Source organism: Phyllostomus hastatus, unplaced genomic scaffold (genome assembly GCF_019186645.2).
Source record: "Phyllostomus hastatus isolate PE091 unplaced genomic scaffold, TTU_PhHast_1.1 phas_scaffold_182, whole genome shotgun sequence".
Lineage (NCBI taxonomy): Eukaryota > Metazoa > Chordata > Mammalia > Chiroptera > Phyllostomidae > Phyllostomus > Phyllostomus hastatus.
The window spans coordinates 23047403-23071512 of record NW_025334013.1 but is presented as its reverse complement, the minus strand read 5'-3'; the positions used below and the strand labels follow the sequence as shown (position 1 = coordinate 23071512).

The following is a 24110-nucleotide window of genomic DNA, read 5'->3' as shown; positions in this document are numbered from 1 at the left end:
AGAGATGGAAGTTCAAAGGAGGTTAGGAGGCTAGAGCCCAGTAAGAATAGTAGCCCAGGTTCTGGCCCCAGAGGACAGGTCCTCTCTCTCCCATCCACAGAGCTAGGCAGGCAGATAGAAGCTCATGGTCCAAGGGACAAAGTGGCAAATTTGGGCTGGGGCAATGAGAGGAGCTGGGCTCTGGCAGGTAGAAGCTGAGCATTCTCGCTTGCCTTGGCCCTCCTTTGCATTAATTACTCACGAGATGGTTTGTGTGCTGCTCTCCCCTTGTGCTATTTTAATTAACAGAGATCTCCTCCGAGCAAACCAGCTGCTGTGTAAATTGTCAAACTGTCAGCACACAGAGGATGGTGCCATGGGGACATGAAATGTGGGAACTATACCAATGGGCTTCCACTCTTTGGGTCTTTTGAACCTCCACTAAACCCACCCCAGTAGTAATAATGGGCAGAAGAATGTCAACATCAGGAACTTGTCTTTGGGTTCAGATAGACTTAGATTTCAACTTTAATTGGTTGTGAGAATTAGGGCAGATCACTTAACCTTTCTGAACCCTATTTTCCTCATCTGAAAAACGGGAATAATAATGCTTATCTTGTCACAAGAATTGTGGTAGATAATATGTATTATACATTTCACCTTGAGCCTCTAGTGCCCAATAAATATGGCTTGCTAAGTCTATTTTTCTCATCAATATAGAATTTCTCACAGGCCCTTTATAAGTTCATAATGACCAGAGAGAAAATTTTAACTAAAACATACATGGGAGAAATCCCATAGTTCTTATTACTGACTTTCTATTTTTCTATGTACTATCACTCTATGTTTAGAGAAGGCTTGTTTTCCCAGTAACATTGCCTCCTCTCAAATCATTAGGACTTTGTAATCCCCTTCTTCCAGTTTTCTCCCTTCCCTAGCAGGTCCATGAGTGGACTGAGCATTCTCCTTGAGGCTCTTTTAAAAAAAGAAAGATTTTATTTACTTATTTTTAGAGAGAGGGGAAGGGAGGGAGAGAGGGAGAGAAACATCAATGCGTGGCTGCCCCTCACACACCCCCCACCAGGGACCTGGCCCGAAACACAGACATGTGCCCTGACTTGGATCCCCTGACCCATTGTTTTGCAGGCTGGCACTCAATTCACTGAGCCACGCCAGCCAGGGCTCCTTGAGACTCTTAAATTTTACACACAACTACCCTCACTGAATAACTGGACAAATAAATAGATGGATGGGGGTAGGGGTCTTTAAGGAGGAGTCATTGGCCAACCTGAGTCCTGAAGGATGAGTTATTTAGGTGACAGATGAACTGAGGGAAAGGGAGGGTTTTGTGGGCAGAGAAAATACTATGTTCAAATGCCCAAAGGCCAGAGATAGCATACTGTATCTGAGGAGCTGAGAAGGGTTTAGCGGAACAGAAAAGGTGTATAGAAGGCAAGGGGGTAGCTGTGGGAGATGAGGCTTCAGAGAAAGTTGGGGTCTGAACACAGAAGATATTGTTAAGGCCTCCTTCAGAATTTGGATTTTATCCTATTGGCAATGAGAAGCCAATGAGGAAGTTTGTCCTACAGACAGACATAGTCAGATTTGTATTTTAAAAGGATCACTTAGACGTTGTGTAGGGAGTAAACTAGAAAAGGCAGGAGTGCACCGGACACCTAGTTAGGACGGTGGTATTTGAGTTCAGGTTAAGCCTGAGAGTGTCATGGGAAGATGAGAAGTGGAGCTCTTTTCCTTTAGAAGATCTTTAGGAGTAGAAGCTATTATGGAGTTAATATTGATTAGACACGGGTAGTCAAAGAATAGGGCAGAGAAAGAGGAAGCCAATAAAAGGTGGCCAGAGAGGTAAGAGAAAGACAAGAGTCAGAACTTGCCATGAAAGAAGACAACTAAGGGAGAGAGTTCCAAGGAGGGAATGGTCCACAGCAGTCAATGCTGCTAAGAGCTCCCAATAACAGAGACCGGGAGGTGGACATTGGGTTCAGCTCCAAAGAGATGGCTGGCGCCTTCAGTGGGCAGCTGGGGTGGAGTGCAGAAAACAGCGGTGATTTGGGAAATGAAGTGCTGGTAAGAAGAGGAGAGAGAATGAGTGAAGACAACTCTTTTAAGAAAATGGTCAGTGAGGGAAAGGGAAGAGACATAGTGGCAAATAGAAGGAAATGTAGAGAGTGATCATTTATTTTAAGATGGAAGAGATTCAAGTATATTTACATATGAAGGAAGGGTATAGGTGAGAGTAAGTGATTGAAGATATAGGAAATAGGCATTAGTTGATGGAGAAAGGTTCTAGAAGAGGTGCGAGTGGGGGGATACAGAACATCAGTAAGCAATTAGCTGTGGATGCTTCTGAGATGGGAGGAGGTGTGGCTGAGGACAAATGGAAGTAGGTTTCTATGGGGGTGGGGGTGCAGGGAGGGTCTGTTTCTGATGATCCCTAATCCTTTTATGTTCTCTGGAAAGAAGTGAGATTATGTGCTGAGAGTGAAGCCTGGAGGTGGTGGAGATGTGGGCTTGGCAAGAGGTATCGACACTGCTGTTTGGAGAAGGGCCAGCAGGGAACTGATCAGGACTTTGTAAAAGGCCTGTGTGCAGGGCTGAGGCCCTGATGAAAGAACAAACATGTGCTGCTCCTTGGATACAGTTCCACTATGGTGTGTATGTTTTCCTTAAGTACATGCACGTTGTTGCATAATCATCACCATCAACCAGCTCCAGAACTCTTTCATCTTGCAAAAAACCCTCTGTATCCATTAAACACCAATTCCCCACTCCCTGCTCCTTCCAGCCCCTGACAACCACCATTCTACTTTCTTTCTCTGTGGATCTGATGACTCTAGGTGTCTCATACAAGAAGGATCATACAGTCTTTTGTGACTGGTCTATTTCACTTAGCACAGTGTCCTCAAGGTTCATTTGCGTGGTAATATGTGTCAGAATTTCCTCCCTTTGAATGGCTGAGTAACATCCCATTGTACGTATATACCACATGCACTTTACATTTTATATTCTTCCTTAATCTGCAAAATCCTGTACCATGGAGACTATTGTCCTCATTTTCCAAGTGAGGAAACTGAGACGTAGAAGAGAATTGGCCTTCCCTACAGGAAGGACAGCCCTAGAACCCAGGTCCCACCTGTTTTTCTCCTTACCTCTTACTGTATGGCAAGGCCGTCAGGTACAGGTCTCATGCTCACCCGTGACCGAGATTCTCAGACAGCCCATGGTGGGAGTTCTGCCCCATGCCCCTTCCACATGCAGGTCGTCATAGCTGACTTTGTTGTATAGACACAGACTGACACAGGGACTAAGACCCCACATAGACCCCCATGGACAGACAGGGAGATTCCTTGGCTGTAGGTGAGGAGGGGGCTTGTTAGTCAGAGTCATTGGCTCTGGCAGAAGGTAGTAAGACCTGGCTCTTCCCTTAGGGATGGGATTCTCAAATAGAGGTGGGATTTCTGGCATGGAATAGCAGAAGAAAGAGGGTTTTGTACCATTGGGGCGGGAGGTTCCCTAGGCATTTGCCAGACAGGCTAGCAGCATGCTCAGCTGCATTCCTCTGAAGCAAACTGTTCCAGATGGAACTTCAAAGGTGGGTGGGAGGAGGAGGAGGGAAACACATTAGGGCAGAGTTCCATAGCCAAACCTGGCATAGCTAAGTGCCGGCATGTATGAGGGTGGACTCAGGTATGAACTACATGTCGGAAAGTGCAATGCCTTGTGCAGGGTCATGCCCAAGTCTACAGAAGGGAGGGGAGTCCCACACCATCTCAGCCACGGGGCAAGGACTCTGTGTCTACTCCCACCCCCATCCTGGGCTCTGTGGAAGGAAGGCATCAAGAGGACAGATCACATCATGTTAGAACCCGGCCTGGCTTGTGGCATCTTTCGGCACAGCTCGCCCCGGTGTAGGTTGACACAGAGCCCTCTGGATGTTGCCTGGTGCCTCATTAATGGCACTGTCAAGCTCATTAAGTTGATCTTTCTCCTCTTCTCAGTCTCCCAGCTCTGAGCTGTCGCTTCAGTCACTTCCAGCCTGGGGCTGGGTTAACCTCAGTGGGTGGTTCCAGCATGGAGGATTCTGTGGAGGTTGGATTGCAATCAGTCCCATGACACAGATTCAGAAAGACTGACCAGCGCTCTCGGAGGGGGTAGATTAGTTTGCTAGGGCTACTGTTACAAAGCACCACAAACTCCAACAACAGAATATTCTTTCACAGTTCTGGAGGTTAGAAGTCCAAGATCAAGGTGTCAGCAGTCTTGGCTCCTTCTGAGAGCTGTGAGGGAGAATCTGTTCCAGGCCCTTCCCCAGCTCCTGGTGGGTTGCTGGCAATCTGGCGTTCCTTGGCTTGTGGAAGCATCTCCCCCATCTCTGCCTTCATCTTCATGTGCTGTTCTCCTGTGTGTGTGGCTGTGTCCAAATTTCCCCTTTTCACAAGGAGTTCGTCTTATCGGATTAGGACGTACCCTAAGGACCTCACTCTAACCTGATTACCTCTGTAAGGACCCTGCCTCAAGAAAAACCTCATAGAGGCTAAGACTCCAACCTATTTTTTCTGGAGAACAGAATTCAACCCATAATAGGGGACACTTTTTTTGCCTTCCACTACCCCCACTTCTGAACACCATGTGTCTTTGGGAAATCCCTAAGCCTTTCATCCAGAATGGCATGAACTAAGCTCAGAAATGACTTCCTAATAGGACATGGTGATAGACATGTCCAGGGCTGGGGGGAGAGAAGGCAGAGGAAGAGGAGGAAATAGAGAAGCAGGGGGCATGGTGGGAAAAAGTCACATGCTCATTTACTTTCAGGACAATGCTAATAGGAAAGGAAATCTCTCTAAGGATTGGGGTTGAATCTCTCAGCTGGACCCAAGCCAAAGCCTTGGCCAAGGGATATGATTTAAATTAAAGAACCTTTCTTCTCACAAAGTGTTGACTGAAAGAAGTCACACATAAAAGAGACCCTGTCATATAATTCCATTTACATGAAAGCAAAGACTAGACAAAAGAAATCTATGGTGACAGAGGTCAGAAGTGGTCATCTTTGGGAGGAATTGGTTGGGAGGGGACACAGGGAGTCTCTAGGGTACCTTGTTCCAGGTGGGTGACATCACTCAGCTTTGTGTTTCAGATGATCTCACATTACTATACATTATGCTATAGACGAATACGTAAATTAACCCATTCCTTACTTTTCTGCTCTCCAGTGATCACCCCAGGCCACTCTGTCAGCTGTTCCCATGGTCTTTGTGTTTGAAGATGCTCACAAATTTGAAATGATGCAAACATCCAGCATTGTGTCCAGATTGTGTACACAATAGGTACTCACAAAATGCCAGTTCACACCACGCTCCCGTGCACTTCATGATCTGGGGATATGGCAGGGGCGGTATCTGGAGATCTGGCCTCCCTCCTCGCCTCCCATTCATGGAGTGTGGCTCTAGGCCCTGGAGTGGAAGGCATTTGAGCCTTGGCAGTAGACTAGTGAAAAATTATGTCCCCTACCCCCAGGAACAGAACACAGTCCAGCAGAAACCCCAAATCATAATTAAAAGATGCCCTGCAACTCTCTCAGCAGCATAAATTTTGAAGATGAAAGTAAATGATTAAAATAATTAAGCACTTCAAGCTGACATGCTGGAGCAGAATCTTGCCAGTGGACGTTTGTCAGTAATTAGCTAATTAATCCTGGCGCAGATTATAAGCCATAACAAACCAGTCAGGCTGAACGGTGCCGGCTGCTCAGAATTAGATTTTTTAAAGAGAGGGGAAGTGTTAGGGGGTGGCGGGGTGCGGTGAGGATTGGATGGATAAGTGGGAAGGAGGAAAAATAAGAAAAAGATACAGCATTTGTGGCCACCTGTCCTTGCCTGAGCTGGTAGTGTGGGCCAAGCCCCAAGGGGCCTTCTTGGAGAGTTCTGAGCCTGCATCCAGGCCAGACGCAGCCCTTGCTGGGACTTCGAGCAGAATGGATGCTGGGAAGGGGAGGGAGTGCTCTGGGCCCAAACCAGAAGGAACAGTGGGAAGAAGTGCATGTAGGGGTTGATGTCCACCTCAGGTGGGTACACACTCATCGTTTTAGTCAGCAAGGGACTTTAACAGGGACAAGGATTCCATTTCTGTGGGGAAAAAAAAATGACAAGATCCAAGCGGGATATCAGGGCCCAGCCACGCAATCTGGGATCAGGATAAGCTGCAGGCTAAAAATATAATGTGTGCCACAAATGTAATTAAATAAATAAAAAGAAACAGATGGAATTAATTTTAATAATGTACTTTATTTAACCCAATATAGCCCAAGGCTATCTCTTCAGCATATATTAATAAAAAACCTTTTTTCAGGCAATATTTTACTTTTTGGGGGGCATTATATCTTTAAATTCTGTCATGTGTTTTACACTTGCAGCTCACCTCAGTTCAGACTAGTCATATTTCAAGTGCTCAGTCAGCTGCACGTGGCCGGGGCTCCGGCCGGTACTGGATGACAGCTGTAGACATAAAATGAAGTCGGGAAGTGGGATCCCAAGTCCTGGGACAGTCTGCAGCAGGATGGAGGCAGACCAGAGGGACCTGACCTCCTCATTGTCTGTCTTTGTCTCCTTGGCACTTCCCCCTAGCTGCTCCTGTTGGCTATTTCCAGCCACATCAGCCTCAGGGTCAAGGGTCTCCAGGATGAAGGGTCTGGAAAGTACAGAAGAGAGTACAGAGGGGCTGGATTTCGGCCCTGGTGCACACACGCGGAACAGGGCAATGCTGCTGCTGCACACACAGCGGCGCCCTGCCGTCCTGGGGCGCCCGTGTGTCTATGCACTGAGTGTTCCGGAGGCGCTCCAGCACAGGAGCCCTGGCCTTCAGAGAGCTCCCTGCAGCTGCAGCCATTGGTTGAAGCTCAGATTCCTTCACAATAATCACACAAGTGATGGCACATTTCTCTCTAGCAGAATGTTCTGTAAAGACCGTCAGATGGAATCTGTCTCTTGGATAATAATCAAGATCTTGATTCCTCAATTTTTTTTTATTGTGGTAAAAGACACATGACATGAAATGTACCATCTTAACCATTTTAAAGCCACATGTACAGTTCAGTGGTACTAAGTACACTCACATTGTTGTGCAACCATCACTGCCATCCCCTTCAGAACTTTTTCATCTTGCCAAACTGAAAAACTCCATACTCATCAGCTAATGACTCTCCATTTCCCCCACCTCTGGCCACCACCATTTTACTTCCTGTCTCCAGGGATCTGACTAATCTGGCTATTTTACATATACAAAATCATACAGACTTTGTCTTTTTGTGACTGGCTTATTTCATTTGGCATAATGTTCTTAATTCACTCATGTTGTAACATGTCAGAATTTCCTTCCTTTTTCAGGTTAAATAGTGTCCCATTGTATGTGTGTACCACATTCTGCTTATCCATTCATTGTCCGTGGACACATGAATTGTTTTCACAGTTTAGTTGTTGTGATAGCTAACCAGTACCTTTTAGAGGCAGTGATCTACGGCTTCCAGTCAGAGACCAGTCCATTTTCCACCACCATCTTGGCTGAGGCTCTATGTAGATGTGAACTGAATCTCTCAGAACCCAGATCAAAGCCCTGGTAAGAGTGAGGGAGTAAAAGGACACAGCCTCTGGACCAGGGGCACAGACCCATGGGTGCAGCCACGTCACTGTCCCCACTGCCTGGAGAGGAGGTCTGGAGAGAGGACAGGAAGCAAAGGGGACACAGTTAAGAATGGAGGGCAACAGGCCATTTTAACTCCTAAACTTACTGCCAGAGAAACACAACACTCTTTCTTCTTTTCCCCAAACCTCATCCTTATTTAGGCAAATATGTGTCGCCTGTGTGTAGGAAGAAGGAGGAAAGCTCTCTTGTTGTACACTGAAAGATCCACATTGACTGTGCATCCTAGCCAAGCTCTGTGCCTGCAACAGAATAAAGCAGCGTTGCTTACAGCCAAGGGATATATGCACAGAGAATCCTGAGGTGGCTCAGAGCTCAGAAACATCCCAAGGAGCTCAGTTGGTCAGGGAGGGCTTCAAGGAAGAGATAAGCTTGAGCTGTACCTTGGAGATGGGTAGAAATCAGAGAGCAGAGAGGAGGAAGGAGGGCACTTTGATAAGGTAATGTAACATAGACCCTCTCATTCACACAGTTCTTTAGAGCTTCCCAAATATGTTCATGTGTATAATCTCATTTCACCCTCATTGGGCTGTAGGGCCCCAGAGATACTGTCTTATTTGAGAGGCAGTATAGCATAGTAATTAAGAGTGAAGTCTTTGGATTTCTGGTTCAATGTGGCAGATGGAATGCATGAATTTATATCTTCTCTCTCTACAAACCTCACTAAAATAAAAGTAAAAGAATATAAAAGAAGCAATAGTGGACCACAGATGTCAGCACATTTTTAGAACACGTCAAGTGAATGAAGGAGTTGGCAGAGCTGGGATAGCTGCCTACCAAGTGCTACAGCAAAGGATGCCAAAGAGCAACCAGCCAAGTGGAGACCCAGGGCCAGGGAAAGAACAGATATTGGAGGCAGCAGTTACTGCAGAAAGTGGGAGCATAGCATGGGGCAAAGAGCAAGGTTAAAACTCTGCATGAGAAGCAGGTCCCTTCCCTATCACACACAGACAGCTGGCTATATCTGCATTACCCTGGCAGGCATTGGAGGTTTTATTCCATTGAGAAAGTGAACCAGAAGGTCTTCAGCCGGGAATATGGAGCCCAGTGGAAATCAGGGTAGAGTGTCATAATGAAAGGAGGGGTATTAAGAGAGAGTCTGATCAGGAGATTCTGGGACCTGTGAGACATGGTTTGTAGAATGAATACCCACCCCCTGAGGAGGAGACTGGGTTCTTCACTGGAGCAACTGAGCAGAGAAAATATTTTTAGATATTGGGAGAGCTATCAGATAAACTGGAGAGGACAGATTCACAGAAATAATAGAATAAGATTAAGTTCCCAAAGGTGTGATGAATATAACAAATGGAAATAGGCAGATCCCAAATCCCATTAACATAAAGTTTTAGATAATCAAAGGTACAGATAAAAAATCTTTTTCCATGTAGCAAGGACAGGATACACGCAAAGGGTAACCAAGAATCAGGAATAGCAAAGGACTCTCTACAGCTATACTAAAGCAATACCTTCAAAATTCTAAAATATAAAAATTTTTCTGAGATTTCAAAAATATTACTTCTCATATATTCTTTCTCAGGAACTTACTAGAGGATGTGTGCCTTCAAAAGGAAGAATTAGCCCTGGCTGGTGTGGCTCAGTGGATTGAGCACTGGTCTACAAACCAAAGGGTTGCTGGTTCTATTCTCAGCCAGTGTAAATACCTGGGTTGCGGGCCAGGTCCCCAGTTGGGAGCATGCAAGAGGCAACCACACATTGATATTTCTCCCTCCCTTCCCCTGTCTCTATAAAAAAAAATTAAATAAATTAAAATAAATAAAATAAATAAAATAAATTAAATAAATTAAAATAAATAAATAAATAAAATAAATAAATAAAATAAATTAAATAAATTAAAATAAATAAAAAGATTAAATAAAATATTTTTTTTAACTTCAAACTTTTTTTAAAGATTTTTATTTATTTATTTTTAGAGAGGGAAGGGAGGGAGATAGAGAGAGAGAGAGAGAGAGAGAGAGAGAAACATCAATGTGGGGTTGCTGGGGGTCATGGCCTGCAACCCAGGCATGTACCCTGACTGGGAATCAAACCTGTGACAATTTGGTTCACAGCCCATGCTCAATCCACTGAGCTATGCCAGCCAGGGCGGAATAAATAAAATCTTTAAAAAAAGAAATTAAATACAATATTAGTTTCAGCAGTGACCATGTGTGCAAAATCAATAACAGTAAAAGATAAATATCAATTTAATCAAAAATTGTGATACAATTACAACAGAAGGATGCAGGGGGGGATGTCTGGGGATGGAGTGCCATAGAATATTAAATTATCACATTTCATAATAGATTAAGAACTAGCATAAAGGCATATTATTCAGAGGTAAATACCAGCAGACACAGCTAAAATGATAAGCAGTTGCCATAGGAAGTGAGACTTGGGGATGGGGTATAGACTATTGTCTTTTGTGACAAAACTTATAGCACTAGTTGGCTTTTTAAAACCAGATATGTGTATTAATTTGCTTATAGAAAAGAAATAGAAATGGGATATTATTCAGCCTTTCAAAAAGAAGAAAATTCAGACAATGCTGCAACATGGATGAACCTTGAAGACATTATCCCGAGTGAAATAAGCCAGGAACAAAACAAACAAATTCCACTTGTATAATTCCATTTGTATGAGGTGCTGGAGTAGTCAGATTGGAGAGACAGAAAGGAAAATGGTGGCTGCCAGGGGCTGGGGGAAGGGGAGAATGGGGTCTTATTGTTTAATGGGGACTGAATTTTAGTTTTGCAGGATGAAAAGAGTTCTAGGGATGGACGGTAGTGATGGTTACTAACAATGTGAATACTACTAAACTGCATACTAAAAATAAATAGTTTAAAATTGGTTAATATGGTAAATTTTATGTTATATGCATGTCACCAAAATTTAAATTTTTAAAATTAAAAAAAGAGTGCAGCCTATAATTAGATTTCCAGAAGGTTAAATGTGGGATTAGAATGTAGAAATTAAATGTAAACTCCAAGAAGGCAGGGAGTTTTTCTGTCTGCTCACCATCATATCGCTGAAGCCTAGTATAGTAGTTAGTCAACAAACATAGTAAGCACTCAATAAATGCTATCTGTTATTATTCTTCGTATACATCTTCTGGGTGCATTCCTTCATGCTGGGACATCAGCATTGCTTCTCACTGGGCATATGCACATGTGCACACACGTGCACACAAGTATGCAGGTAAACTCAGGGCATACTCCTGCAAGTGCTTGCTGAATGTATTAAAAATTATTTTGAAAGTTAAGCATTACCACTCCATTTTTCCGATAAAGAAAGTGAGGCCATTTGGATGCAAGTCTGATCTTTTTCCCTCAGCAGCTGACAGCTGAAGTAGAAGCACAGAGCTGAGAACTCACCTCGATTTAATAGGAATAACAAATGGACCTGCTTGCCTGGAAAAGATTTGTGCAGAGGAGGAGTGGGTGATGACTTAGAAATGTGCATGCTTGTCAGATGGTGGGAGAGCACCTTCAATGTAAGGTGAAAGGAACTGGAAATTATTCAAAAGCAAGGTAGAGCACTGAGAGTCTTCATATGAAACATAGAATGCTTCATGTGGCAGAGAATGCAGAGTATACTGGAGTGGGAGGCTGTGGCATTCTCCTAGGAGGCTGCCACAATGAAATGATCATTTTCTAAACTGGCATAATGGAGGCAGTGGCAGTAATACTAAAAAATCAATGAAGTTTATAAACCTCCAGTCAGACGGATCAGAAAAAAATAGAGAGAGAAGATACACATTACCAATATCAATATCAGGAACCAGAGAGGGATTATAACTACAGATTCTGCAAAAATTAAAAGAATACTAAGGGAATACCATGAACAACTTTACACCAATAAATTTGATAACTTGGATAAAAATACAATTTCCTCGAGTTGCTCAAAAGAGATAGGTAACTTGAATGGCCCTACATTTCATAAAGAAATCACATCTTGCTTTTAGGTAAAGGGGATGCACCTACAAATTCCCATTGCTCATTTCACCAAGTCTTGGCATTCAGTACCACCAAAGGCCCCATCTCACTCCTCTGGTTCATCCAAAGAGTAGGTTAGGCTAGTTTAAAGTAGGTTTTCATGTCTTCTAGTCAGAAGAATCTTGACTAATCCAGGGTCTTAAAGAAAACTAAGACAGACTGTGGTGTCTGTCCATGGTGCTGACTCTGAGCCCCTACTCACTGCTTCAGCAGGGAGTCAGGGCCAATGAACGCAGCCTCAACCCGCGCAAGGGGTACCCTGTGGACTCTGTCCATGGTCCTGACAACAATCCTCTACCACTAAAGCCCTGCTAGGGTCGCTGTCAGTTTATAACTTTTAGTCACACTGTCCAGATTGGGGAACTCAGGAAGGCTCTCTCATTTGGCTGTAACATCAGATGGTCTCACAGTGTCCAACTTAAGAGAAAAAACTAACTGAGGAATCCTGCCATGACTATGAAGACTATGTATAATATGGGTAATGGAAGAGATCGCAGCTGGACAGGCACAAGAATGCCTAGGGCATCTCAGATACCATGTGACAAGCTTAGGAAAGAAACTCTAAGTCCAGATGAACCTTGTGGGTTTGATGAATCTGAACCTGTCTTGTTCCCTTGCTGAAAATGGACATTTCACTCTCCCAAAGGCAATCGAATACTGGGGCTGAGCTTCCTTGGAAGCAGAACTTCTCCAAGTCAGCAAGAGCCTCAGTGGCTCTTGCTGTCACTTGCACTTGACACTCAAAGAATAAAAGATAAATAGAAGTGGGATCAAACTAGGAAGGCTCCCCAGAGTTTGGGTTCCTCTTGAGGAGAGTGGAGAGTCAATTTCCAACTAACATTTTTAGTTCTTACTGTGTGCCAGGGACTGCAAAAATACTTTTACACATGCTTCCTTATTTAATCCAAACAATCCAGTGAGAACACTATTTTTAATTCCATGTGTATTAATCAGGTTTCTCCAGAGAACAGAACCAATAGGATATATATAGAGACATACATAAGAGGAGGCTTTTTATAGTAATTGGCTCATGTGGTTTTGGAGGCTGAGAAGTACCACAACATGCCATCTGCAAACTAGAGAACCAGGAAACTGGTGGTGTAATTCAGCCTGAGTCTGAAGACCTGAGAACAAGAAGCTCTGAAGTCCTAGAGAAGGAGAAAAATGAATGTCCCAGCTCAAGAAGAGAGAGGGGGAACTCACCCTTCCTCTGCCTTTTGTTCTATTTGGACCCATCAACAGATTGAGTGATGCCCACCCACACTGGTGAAGGTGGATCATCTTTACTCAGTCTACTGATTTATGTGCTAATCTCTTCCTGAAACACCCTTACAGATACATGCAGATATGTTTTACCAGATATCTGGGTATCCATTAGCCCTGTCAAGTTGACATGTAAAATTAACCATCACACATACACATAAGGAAACCGGAGCCCAGAGGGGCAAATGATTTGCCAAATGTCACATAGGCAAAATAGGGCAGAGCTCTTTTTTTTTTTTCATTGAATGCTATAAGCTCCAAGCTAAACCTTGTATCTACTTAGTCACAATGGACCCTGCAAGCAGGCAGTGCCTCTTGGCGAGGCCATATTTCCTCTACCACCTGCACCTAGCATGGTTGAATGAAGGTACCCACTATACCCTCCTCTCTTGGTCAGGAGCAGCTAGAGGAGTTTTGAGGTCCATCGGGCCTGGAAGTTGGAGGAGGTTTGGAGACTTCATCCAGTAGGGAAGGGGAGAAAACCTCTGTGGAGGAAGGAAGCTGGTGGGGATGGGGGTGGGAGAGGACTGGCTCCCTGCTGCTCCCAGAATGATTCTCACCTACCAATCGATGGCTGGAGACTTGTGGCAAGTGCTAATCAGCTCCATTGGCACGCGCAGGCTGGGGCTACAGTCTATTTTCACATGAAATGGCAGATCGATTCCTCATTTCCTATAGTCCCAAACCACTCTCCTCTTCGAGAGGCTGAGAAGCTGGTTAACTCTGCACCTCCAGCCACCTGCAAGCTCTGGCCTTCTCTATATTCTCCCCAGATACAATCTTGCTTCCCAAACCATTGCCAGGCACAGCAGTACAGTGGAAGTCTGGGCTGGGTTCCAGTCTCAGATCAGCATATAGCTTTGTGAACTTGGACAAGGCACGCCATCTCTTCTAACCTCTATTTTATCATTTGTGTAATGGGGATAAAAATTTCAGCTGTTCAGGGTCTCTACGAGGATTCCAATTATACCTAGGAAATGTAAAGCTCAGAAATGATGCAGAATATAGTTAACATAAAGCAGAGACCACTGCTCCTAGAAGAATGAGTTCTTTTTCCAAACCTGGACCTCCCCTTTTACCTCAAACCCTATCCTTGAGGTCTGACAATTCTGGGAGGGAAGTTCTGTTGACATGGGCCTAGGAGAGATTTTCTCCTCTCTCTCGTTATAGTAAGTAGCCAAAACAATTTGAGTCCTTGTTTTTCTGACATGATCAGACTTTTTGATGAAGGCCTCTGGGTTCTGAAAACTGAGTTTGGAAGCAGCAGAAGTCAGGCAGGCAGGAGCTGGGCTCTGTCAAGCTAGGTGCAGTGCCTGGGAAAAGGGTGTTTCTAGGGCCTTGGGTAAATTTCTGGGCTTATTTCCTACTTTGAAAAATAAAATTTTGCCCATGTTGACAGATACTTGTACTCATCAGTTTTGTTTAATTTTGGGAAAGGGGACCATGTTCTAGAGATGCCCTTCCTATTCTTCCAAAGGATACCCTCTTCCAAAAAGAGGAGTCCCCTGTATCCCTCAGTCCTCCCCCTGGTCACAGATGATTAGGCAGAGGTAGGGAACATTTGTCTTAAGCCCAGTCAGACATTTTCTAACTTCGTGTGCATCCGGGCAGCGATGACAGTGTATGAATAGTGCATGTGTGAACAGAGGAAGCCAGTGTGGTGAGAGGAAAGTGGAGCAGTCATGCAGAAAAATGTAGAGGGAAAAAATGGGGCCCTAAGAGGCAGCAGTGGGGGAAGCTGCTGCCTGATGATTTTCCAGTTCCCGAACATACTGACTGTACTTGTTGAGTGGGGTTCCGTGAGATTCTCCTGTGTCCTTCCAATATAACGATCTTTTATCAAAGTGGCTTGGGTGCATTTCTGGTCCTTGCTGCCAAATAACCATCTACCTAGAACAGACCTCAAGTGCAGAACTGCTACTTTAACATTTTTTAAAAACAAAACACCTAGTGTTAATATTGACATGTTAAGTGGGACAATTACCAAACACTGAATTAGAAGCTGTTTGGTGATGGGACAGACCTTTCAAAGTGTTTCTGAATTAGCATATACATACAGCCCATATCCTTGAGGTAGAATAACACTCATTCATTCATTCATTCATTCAAAAAACACTCAGTAAATATCAACTAATACTATGTCCCAGGTACCATATTCTGTACAAGGATCCAAAGGAGCAATACAAACAAAGTCTCTGCTATATGAGGTTTGCGTTCTGTTGGGCTGGCTTCTTCTCATGTATAAAGTGGACATAATAGTAGTATTAAATAATTAAAACACATTTGATTTAAACACATTAATCAAACAATTTAAACACATAAATAAGACTTGATATATCTTAGGAGATGTTATACACTCTCTTTATCTATTAATGTTTAATTACTACATCATTCTTATGAGGCAGACTATTATTATCTCTGTTTTACAGATTAGAAAATTGAAGCACAATGAAATTAAGTAACCTGCTCAAGGTTACACAGTTGTTGAGGGTAGAGCTGAAACTTGAACCCAGTCTGCCTGGTGCCAAGAATAGCTTCCTAAGTCAGGTATGAATCTGTATCAGTTGCTCGGTCTCATTGGGGTCCATTTCCCCAGGTGAGGAGGGCCACATCTTAACAGTCACTAAGAATAAAAATCCTTGCCCTAGCTGAGGGGCTCAGTTGGTTGGAGCATCATCCAGCACACCAAAAAGTTGCAGATATAATTCCTGGTCAGGATACATACCTAGGTTGTGGGTTCAATCCCTGGGAGGGGTGCGTATAGAAGGCAACTGATGGATGTTTTTCACATCAATGTTTCTCTCTCTCTCTCTCTCTCTCTCTCTTTCTTTTCCTTCTTTTTCTCCTCTTCCTCCTCCTTCTTTTTTTCTCTCTCTGAAATCAATGAACATGTCTTTGGATGGGGATTAAAAAAAGAATAAAAAGCTTCAGCAGCTACCTTTGGAGCTAGAGCAATGCACAGAACTTGGACCCAAGGTACTGGAAAAGAACCCTGGCCACTGCCTGTCCCACCTTGGGCTTTGCACAGCCATCTGAACACCATAGGCCTGCCACCCTGCTGAACTCTCCAGGGAGATTCCTAGCAGGTCACTCATATGGATAGCTGCTTGGCAAATGCCTCAAACAGAGGGCCACCCGGCCCAGGGCCTGTATCTCCTGACTATTCTCTTGGCTCTTTCTTTTCCAGAGCATTCATAGTCAGCTACTCTGGTACAAGAGTTTTCTCACATCTGTGCCCTCCTATCAGCTCCTCTCCTGATTGCACCATTTCCCACTGGATGATGTTAACAGCCCCCTCTCTCCCTTTAATTCTCCCACCTCACAATGGCTGCAACAGCTTTGCTAAAACATGTTCCTGACTATGTCATGCTCTTGCTTTAAGAACCATAGCTCCCTTTAAAATGTTACCACTAGGGGAGATTGTATGAAGGATATCTCAGAACTCTTAGCATTACTTTGCAATTTTTCTGTAAATCTAAAATTATTTCAAAATCAAAAGTTTCTTGTAAAAAAGTAATGGGTCACCAGCTCCTTAGCCTGATACCCAAGATGCCCTGGCAAACCCCTGCTCCCCACTACCTTCCCTCCATTCCTCGAGGATGCCATGGTATTGGAAACCTCGATATCACCCCATTGTATGGAGTGCTCTTCTTCACAGTTACTTTTCCATCTTGTCAGCCTGATGAGTTCTCAGCCAGTTGTTTTTATTTATCAAACATTTAGGTGGTACTATGTGTTATTGTGTATATAGTGCTAGTGCTATATTCTAAGCATTTTACAAATAATAATGCTTATGATCTCTACAACAACCCCATAAGGGAAGAACTATTAACCCATTTTATAGATGGGGGAACTGAGGTATCAAGAAATTAAGTAACATGACCAAAACCACACAGAGTTGATATTCAAACCCAGGCACTCTGGAACCAGACTCCATGCTCTTGGCCAGTATACACTGCTGCCTTTTCAGGTTTTGGAATTCAGCTCAAATGTGTCACCTCCTCTGGAAGCTTCCTTGATGTCTTTCCCACATAGTTACTCTTTTTCTCAGTCTCAGACCCCATACTTTTTGTTCATTCATTCATTCATTCATTATTCATAAAAACATATTAGTTGAGCATTCACTATAGCTCATCGTTTTATAAGCATTGGGAATCTATCCATCTACAACAGTCTGTAAAATCTTGTTTTAGAACTATTTGCTGCTCTCTCTCTCTCTGCCTGTGGACTACTCCTTGAAGGTGTTCAACTTTGTAACTCCTTCAGAATCTTGCACAGAACCTGTCATGCACTTTTTCCACAGTAATTGTGTTTTGCAGAATTAAATAAATAGTTATCAAGAATGGTGATGACAGTAATGATAATGTAACCATGCAGATGAATCTGCTGTGCAACTGAGACAGTGTGGGCCAGGGGCCAGATACATCATCACAGTTGAGCCCCAGGCCAGGAGACTCCTGGAGAGATGACAAGTACCTTCTGTATGTAGACCAAGCCGTCGTTGTCACTGTGATTATTTCTGCTATTAGTGTTGGTGTTATGCTACAGTGTGGCAGGTGCCAGCAGAAAGCTGGCCCGCCGCACTTCCTCATGGCAGGAAAAGCATCAGGGAAGCAAATGCTTTTAGAGGATGAGCAGCAAGGAGGGCCAGGCTGAGGATGGGCTTTCAGCCTGGAGTCTCAGCAGTTCAACATCAGTTCTGGTGGTTCAGTCAGGACACACTGGTGTTTCACTTCTGTCTGTAGGGGGATCAGAGAGTGGGAATATAGTGCAGGAATGCTATGGAGCAGCAACCACCAGATCAAAGGGCCCTAGTCAAGAGGACTCAACAGCTTTTTTTTTTTAACCAAACCCTGAATAGGTAATGGGGTAATTAAGGGCGGGTTTCAGGTGGAAGTTGGATTTGGGGTGAGAATTGGAGGGAGACTGATCAGGCAGGGCTTAACATGGTCCTGAAATCCTTCTGGTCCCAGTCATTGGAAGGAGGTGCACCAGGTTTCTTGGTTCTGTGTGATCTTGAGAACCAGAAGTCAGATGGCACAAATGATACTTCTGATGTTTGTGTAGAACCCTCCTAAGTCCACCATGACTTTTCCTAAAGGACCCCAGAATCACCATCTTAAATCATAATAGGATTCTTGGACCATGGAACTCTCTAAAAGTCATGAGGTCCATTTCCCTGCCACTGGGAAAGAGGTTAAGACAATTACAGATGGTAAATAGCAATTGTTTGCCAGTGATGTGCTTGGTGCAGCCAGTTTCAGATGGCACAAGGCAGCAACAGATCTCTGATCATGGACCACTTCAGTTCTACTGGGGCTGAGTCAGCTGCAGTGGGACCTACAGGCAGAGTTGTGTTTTTGGCCATCAGCAGATGTGACAGTTCTGGGCCCTGAGGGTAAGGTAAGGAGCAGGAAGGTGTCTTTTGTTTGACAGTCTCTGGGATGTTAGAACTTGCTGCTGAGAGCACCAGCCAGCCTTGGTGTTTGTGTTTTAGGCCAACCATACATCCCAGGGATGATGGGGGTGGGAGAAAGGGAGATTTTCCAGGGGGAATTTTTCCTTTCCAGATGGAGCAACTAAAGGCTGGAGTGCAAGACCCAGCCACAGAGTTTGCCTAATTTCTAAGTTCCAGTTTCAATTTAACCTCTTCCCCAAGGTTGGCTCCTTTCTCAAGCCTTCTAACTAAAAGCCAAACTTCTTTTTCCTAGATTAGTAGTCGAGAAGCAAGGGAGAAAAACTGAATTTTGAGAAGGTTATTATCTGTCCTGGCTCTTTTTCTCTACTTCTGCTTCTATCACCTCAGGTACCTTGGGGCAGGAAGGACACTGCCTTTCAGGGTGTTCATTTCAAATGAGCACGGTTCACCCATTTGTATTTGAATCTCACCCATCCCTTGGCTTATTTCCCTTCCTGACTCTCCATTTGAGGTGTGATGGCCTGGCTGCCTTCCCTCTTCTACATTTTGTTTTGGTACCCAGTGTTCTGACTGGCCGAATGCCCCTCTGGTTCAACCTCTCCTGTACTGAACTTCCTTCTGGTACAGCCCTGCTACATCTACCTTCCACAGTGGTGTGTGGCTCTGATGGACAGTTCTAACTGGCCATTGATTGGCCCTTTGCACAACTGTTAGTAATAATAACAACAATAATATCATTTATTAAATGCACACTGTGTGATCTTGGAGGGAGACTAGCTTTAGGCTGATCCATGGGAAAACTCTGGAAGACAAACTATCCCATTTTAAGTTAAGGGAATTGACCTTTTACCCTTTGTCAACCAGTTATTGGCTGGGGCTTGGTATAGGTACATAGCCTCCCAGGCAAGGATGCCTCCCATGTGGTTGAGAGAAATTCTTTGATGAAAGAAACAGTTATGAGTTACTGACCAATATTTATAGCAGCTATTATAGGTATGTAAAAGGGATATGGGCAAGGCATCAACTGTATGCAATGCATTAACATTCTTGAATATTTAGGGGTGAGCTTCTGATCTCCAGTTTAACACTGTCTCAACCATACTGTCTAAGCTCATGGGGTCTTGTGAGTGTGGGCTGTGCTGATGCTTCCATATCAACCTTGAGCTTGGGAGTCTTGGTGAAGTTGGTTGCCTCCCATACTATAGCCATGTTCCTTAGATATACTACAATCATTCTTCTTTAAGATCCTTTCAAACTCCCCAGGGCTCATGAGGGATTAGGATATGGTTCCTTATACTCACAAAACCAACCAAGAGAAATACAAAGGAAATCTCTCTTCTGAAAGTCCCTTTTGTAGATAAGGAAGTTGGGGCTTCATGAATTTTACACTAAGGTTGGAAAAGGTAGAGCTGGAGCCAGAGTTAAGTGTTGATTTGCAGGACTCTTCCTACATCAGGGGTCAGCAAACTATTGCCCTTGGGCGAAATCCAGCTTTCCCTTTCTCCCTCACCTGCTGTTGTTCTATGAGAATGTAGCAGTGGTCACCCATTTACGTATTGGACACGATTGCTTTTTCACTACAATGGCATCATTGAGTAGTTGTCACAGATGCTGCATGGCCCGAAAAGCCAAAAATATGGCCCTTTACAGGAAAAGTTGGCTGTATCATGCTGTTACTGGACCCTCCACAGATATATTTTTTAAATTCTGAAACTAAATTATTTTAAGGCTTTAGGTGGAAAAGGAATTCTCTTTGACTCCTAGTGAGATAATACAAGTTGGGTCTTGAAAACCCATTTTCTTCTTTATTAACAAGAAGTTAAGATAATCTCTGGTGTGACTTGGCTAGAGGGGATTTAAAAAAAAATCCTAAAGAAGAAGAGAGAAGAACCAGCTTAAAAGATTGTCAGGTCCTTTTAAAAAAAGATTGTGGATCTTCCAATTCAGAATTCTGCAGCTTTTGTGAATGAATGAATATTGATATGTATGAAGGGAAAAAAGTCTGGAAGGATCGAGACATCTTGTGGGTAGTTACCTTTGGTGGAAGGAGAGATATTTAACTCTTCACTTCTGTGTTATTCATGTGGGTGTGTGCATAGTATAAATATATACTATTTGTAATTAAAAAAACATACACACAATGGCAGAGAAAGAGGAGGCGGGGGAGAGAGAGAGAGAGAGAGACAGAGGGAGGGAGAGAGGGAGAGGCAGGCTTGAGGGACTTCTTTCCCAGTGGTGTTTAAGAAAAGGATTTCTAAGATGATGGATGCATCTGTGTTCATAGTGGGATGGTTGACTTAATGACCTCCTTGCCCCTGGCATCCATCCTGTAATAGATGGGCTATCCCACACTCCTCAGGGTCTATGTTCCTTCATGGGCAGAGAGCTGGAAGAAACATTCAGAATAGAGTAAGAACTGCAGATTTCTGCAGGAGCAAATGAATTGCACAGTTGCATTTGAGATATAATTGCAACTGTGTTGGAAGCCAGTAGGGCTAGTACTGAATTGTGGATGTCAGAAACTAATCATGGAATATTTCAGCTTTTTCCAGAATGGCTGCCAGATATAAAGACATGGCTGTGCATTTTCTTATTTTAAAAAAATGAGTAATTCATGAGCATTGTAAAACATTCACATGATACAGATGTGTATAAGAGAAAAAGTGAAAGCCCTCCCTTTTAATCACTATTACCAGAGGTAACAACTGCATATAATTTGAGGTTGGAACATCTGTAAATATATCTTTCCCATTAATAATCATATATACATGGGGTTTTAAAAATGGCATCGTGCTACACAAAGGAATGCATTTTCATTTTTACTTAATATATCTGGACTACATGGAATATATAGGTAGGCTTAGATTGATTTTACTCTTTTAATAGCTGCATAATATTCCACTGCATGAATGTGCAGTTTATATAACAATTTCTTCAGCTCAGGCCGGTGTGGTTTAATGGATTGAGTGCTGGCCTGTGAACCAAAGGATCGTTTGATTCCCAGTCAGGGCACATGCCTAGGTTGTGGGCCAGGTCCCCAGTAGGGGGCGCCAGAGAGACAACCACACATTGATGTTTCTCTTTCTCCATCTCTTCTGTCTAAAAATAAATAAATAAAATCATTTAAAACACAGTTTATTCACTTATGGACATTTCATTTCGTCCCTATCCCCCTTTTTTTGCTGTTGCTGTACTGCAATGCAATGAATATCTCTGCATATAAATATTTGGGTGTTTCTGCATACATTTGTTTAGGCCACATATAAAAAGTTATGTACATTTATATTTTAACAGATATCCAATTGTCCTCTATAAAAAGTCTTTATAATCTTACCAATAATTTATAATTCCTCAGTGTTTCTTATTTCTCATATTCTTATTTACCATTGAGGTTGCAGATCTTTTCATTTCTTGGCTACTTGTGTTGCTTCTTTTGCGAATTGCGATGTAAAAATTGTGTTATCTTTCCTCCATTGATTTGTAAGAATACCTTTTAAGTTACAGTTATGAACTATTTTATATATTGAAACACCTTCTCAATTTATACCTACGTTTGAACATTATAATACTTTCCTCCTATCTTTTCCTGTTTTGGGGTTCCCTGTCATGCTTAGAAACACATAATCTTTCCAAAGATTATCAAATTATACTTTATCCTCCACCGTTTTTATGATTTGACTCAATCATATTTTATTTTTGTGAAACAATTTAACAGGTCTCCCATCAAGTTTCTTTTTCTCCAATCCCTAGGGAAGAGGTTTGGGGAGATACTTCAACGAGCAACAGCCACTAGGATCACACGCCTTTTTGGCATTCACACGTGCTCAGCATTTTACATATAGCACGTGATTTCATCTTCAAGAGAGTTTTAAGCGCTAGATTCATAGATAAACTGAGCATTGCCCTGGCTGGTGTGGCTCAGTGGATTGGGTGCCAGCCTGCGAGCCAAGGGGTCGCGGGTTTGATTCCAAGTCCGGGAGCATGCCTGGGTTGAAAGCTAAGTAGGTCCCCCGTGAAGGGTACGCGAGAGACAACCTCACATTGATGTTTCTCTCCCTCTCCTTCTCCCTCCCTTCCCCTCTCTAAAAGTAAATAAATAAAATGTTAAAAAAAAAAAAAAGAAAGGAAGGAAAGAAGGAACTGGGCATCATATAACAAGCCAACCCTTTCAGAACTGGCATTGCGACGTCCCTGACGACATGCCAGGAAGCGAGTGCAGACTTTTAACAGCCCAACCCCACGCCCACTTTCCAAAGTCTCGCGACAGTTTACGTCATCCGGGAGCGCCGGTGGCCGGGACAGTCGCGCGGCCTGCGTAGAGCTAAACTGCGGTAGGTAGTGCTGTCTCACTGGTGGGGTAGTGAAGCCGGGGAGTTCCGCGCCCTGTCGAGCCTGCAGCAGCCGGCCTCCCGCCAGCATGGAGTACCTCATCGGCATCCAGGGCCCTGACTTTGTCCTTGTCGCCTCCGACAGGGTGGCTGCTACCAGTATTGTCCAGATGAAGGACGGTGAGGAAGCTGGGGTGGCCCTTCCCGGCCTGGGTGTAGGGACAGCCGGTAGAAACTTCGTGGGGACATGGGTGAATACCTGGGAGGTCCGGAAGGTGAAACCAAGCCTGCCCTGATCTGCACTTGCTTTACTTTTTAGAATTAGGAGACTGGCAGGCAAGCCTGGGGGCTTAACGTTCGGTCCTCCCTGGCCTCCTGGGTCAGTGCTCTGCCCTGGCCTTGGCTAAACGCGTTCTAGGCGAGAGTTGCCGAAGGGATTTCAGTTTTTAAGTGGTTAAGCACTTGCCAAGCGCCATGCTCCCTAGACCCAGAATATCTGATGAATTTCCTGATGTCGCTCGCTACTAACGAGGTTAGTTTGCTGGCAGCATAAGGTGGGATCCTGGGGAGAGGGAGACTGTGGAACTAGAGTTGGCATTCCCCTTCCCCTGCCTGTGTCCTCCTTTGTCTCAGCTCTGATCCCGTTTCCAGTTCTCCAGGGCATTGGCTGTCGCATTTTTCTTATATTTAGGTAGTTGGAGGAGTTTAGAAGCTAGAGCCCTGTCACTTAATTTGCTTTATGACTTTGTGTAAGTTATTTCACAGTGCCCCGATTTCCTCATGATACATCTGGGTGCCTTTGAAATCTTGCTTCCTGGCAATTGCGGTCAGTCTGGCTCAAATAAACTCATAAAAATTGTCTAAAAACGGTTAAATCCCAAGCTTGTTGGGAGGATTAGTAAAAAAGTTTTGTGCAAATGCTTACCACAGTTAGAAATACTTATGTAATAATACCAAGCACTTATGTATTGTGTGTGATTTTAACCAATTTACATTAATCCATTTAAACTTTTAAAAAAATTGTTTAGTTACAGTTGTCCCAATCGCCCCCCACCCTGTTGCTCTGAGATAAGCACTATTATATCATCACCTTACAAACGTTAGTTTTGAGGCACAGAGGTTGAAAAACTTGCCTACAACTATAGGTGGCACAACCCAGTTGAACCTATGCAGTTTGACCCCGTATCTTTTGCCCATAACTACTGTATATACTGGCCCCCTGCAGTCCTGCCTGACCATAGGCATGTTACTGTTGAAAAGTATTATGCCTTGGTTCAGGTGATTTAATGTTCACTTGACAGATTTTGGCCACCTATGTGCCCTTTACAGTGCTAGGTACTGAAGGGATACAAAGAGGAATGTGGCCCACGTCTTAAAAGAAGTTATGGTTTAGCTCTGGCTGGTGTGACTCAGTGGATT

General features: G+C 43.7%; 1 protein-coding gene across 2 annotated transcripts in view; it reads left to right on the top strand.

Moving 5' to 3' along the window:
* The first annotated feature begins 22635 nt into the window (after positions 1-22635).
* PSMB2 (proteasome 20S subunit beta 2) overlaps positions 22636-24110 on the top strand; it is a 34088-nt gene continuing 32613 nt past the window's right edge. Inside the window, exon 1 of one of the 2 annotated variants that reach the window (XM_045859337.1) lies at positions 22636-22694. Coding sequence is in view for 1 of the 2 variants with exons in the window: in XM_045859336.1 (XP_045715292.1) it covers positions 22781-22871 (91 nt within the window). In the remaining variant the exon portion in view is untranslated. The other variant, XM_045859336.1, reaches the window with a different exon arrangement.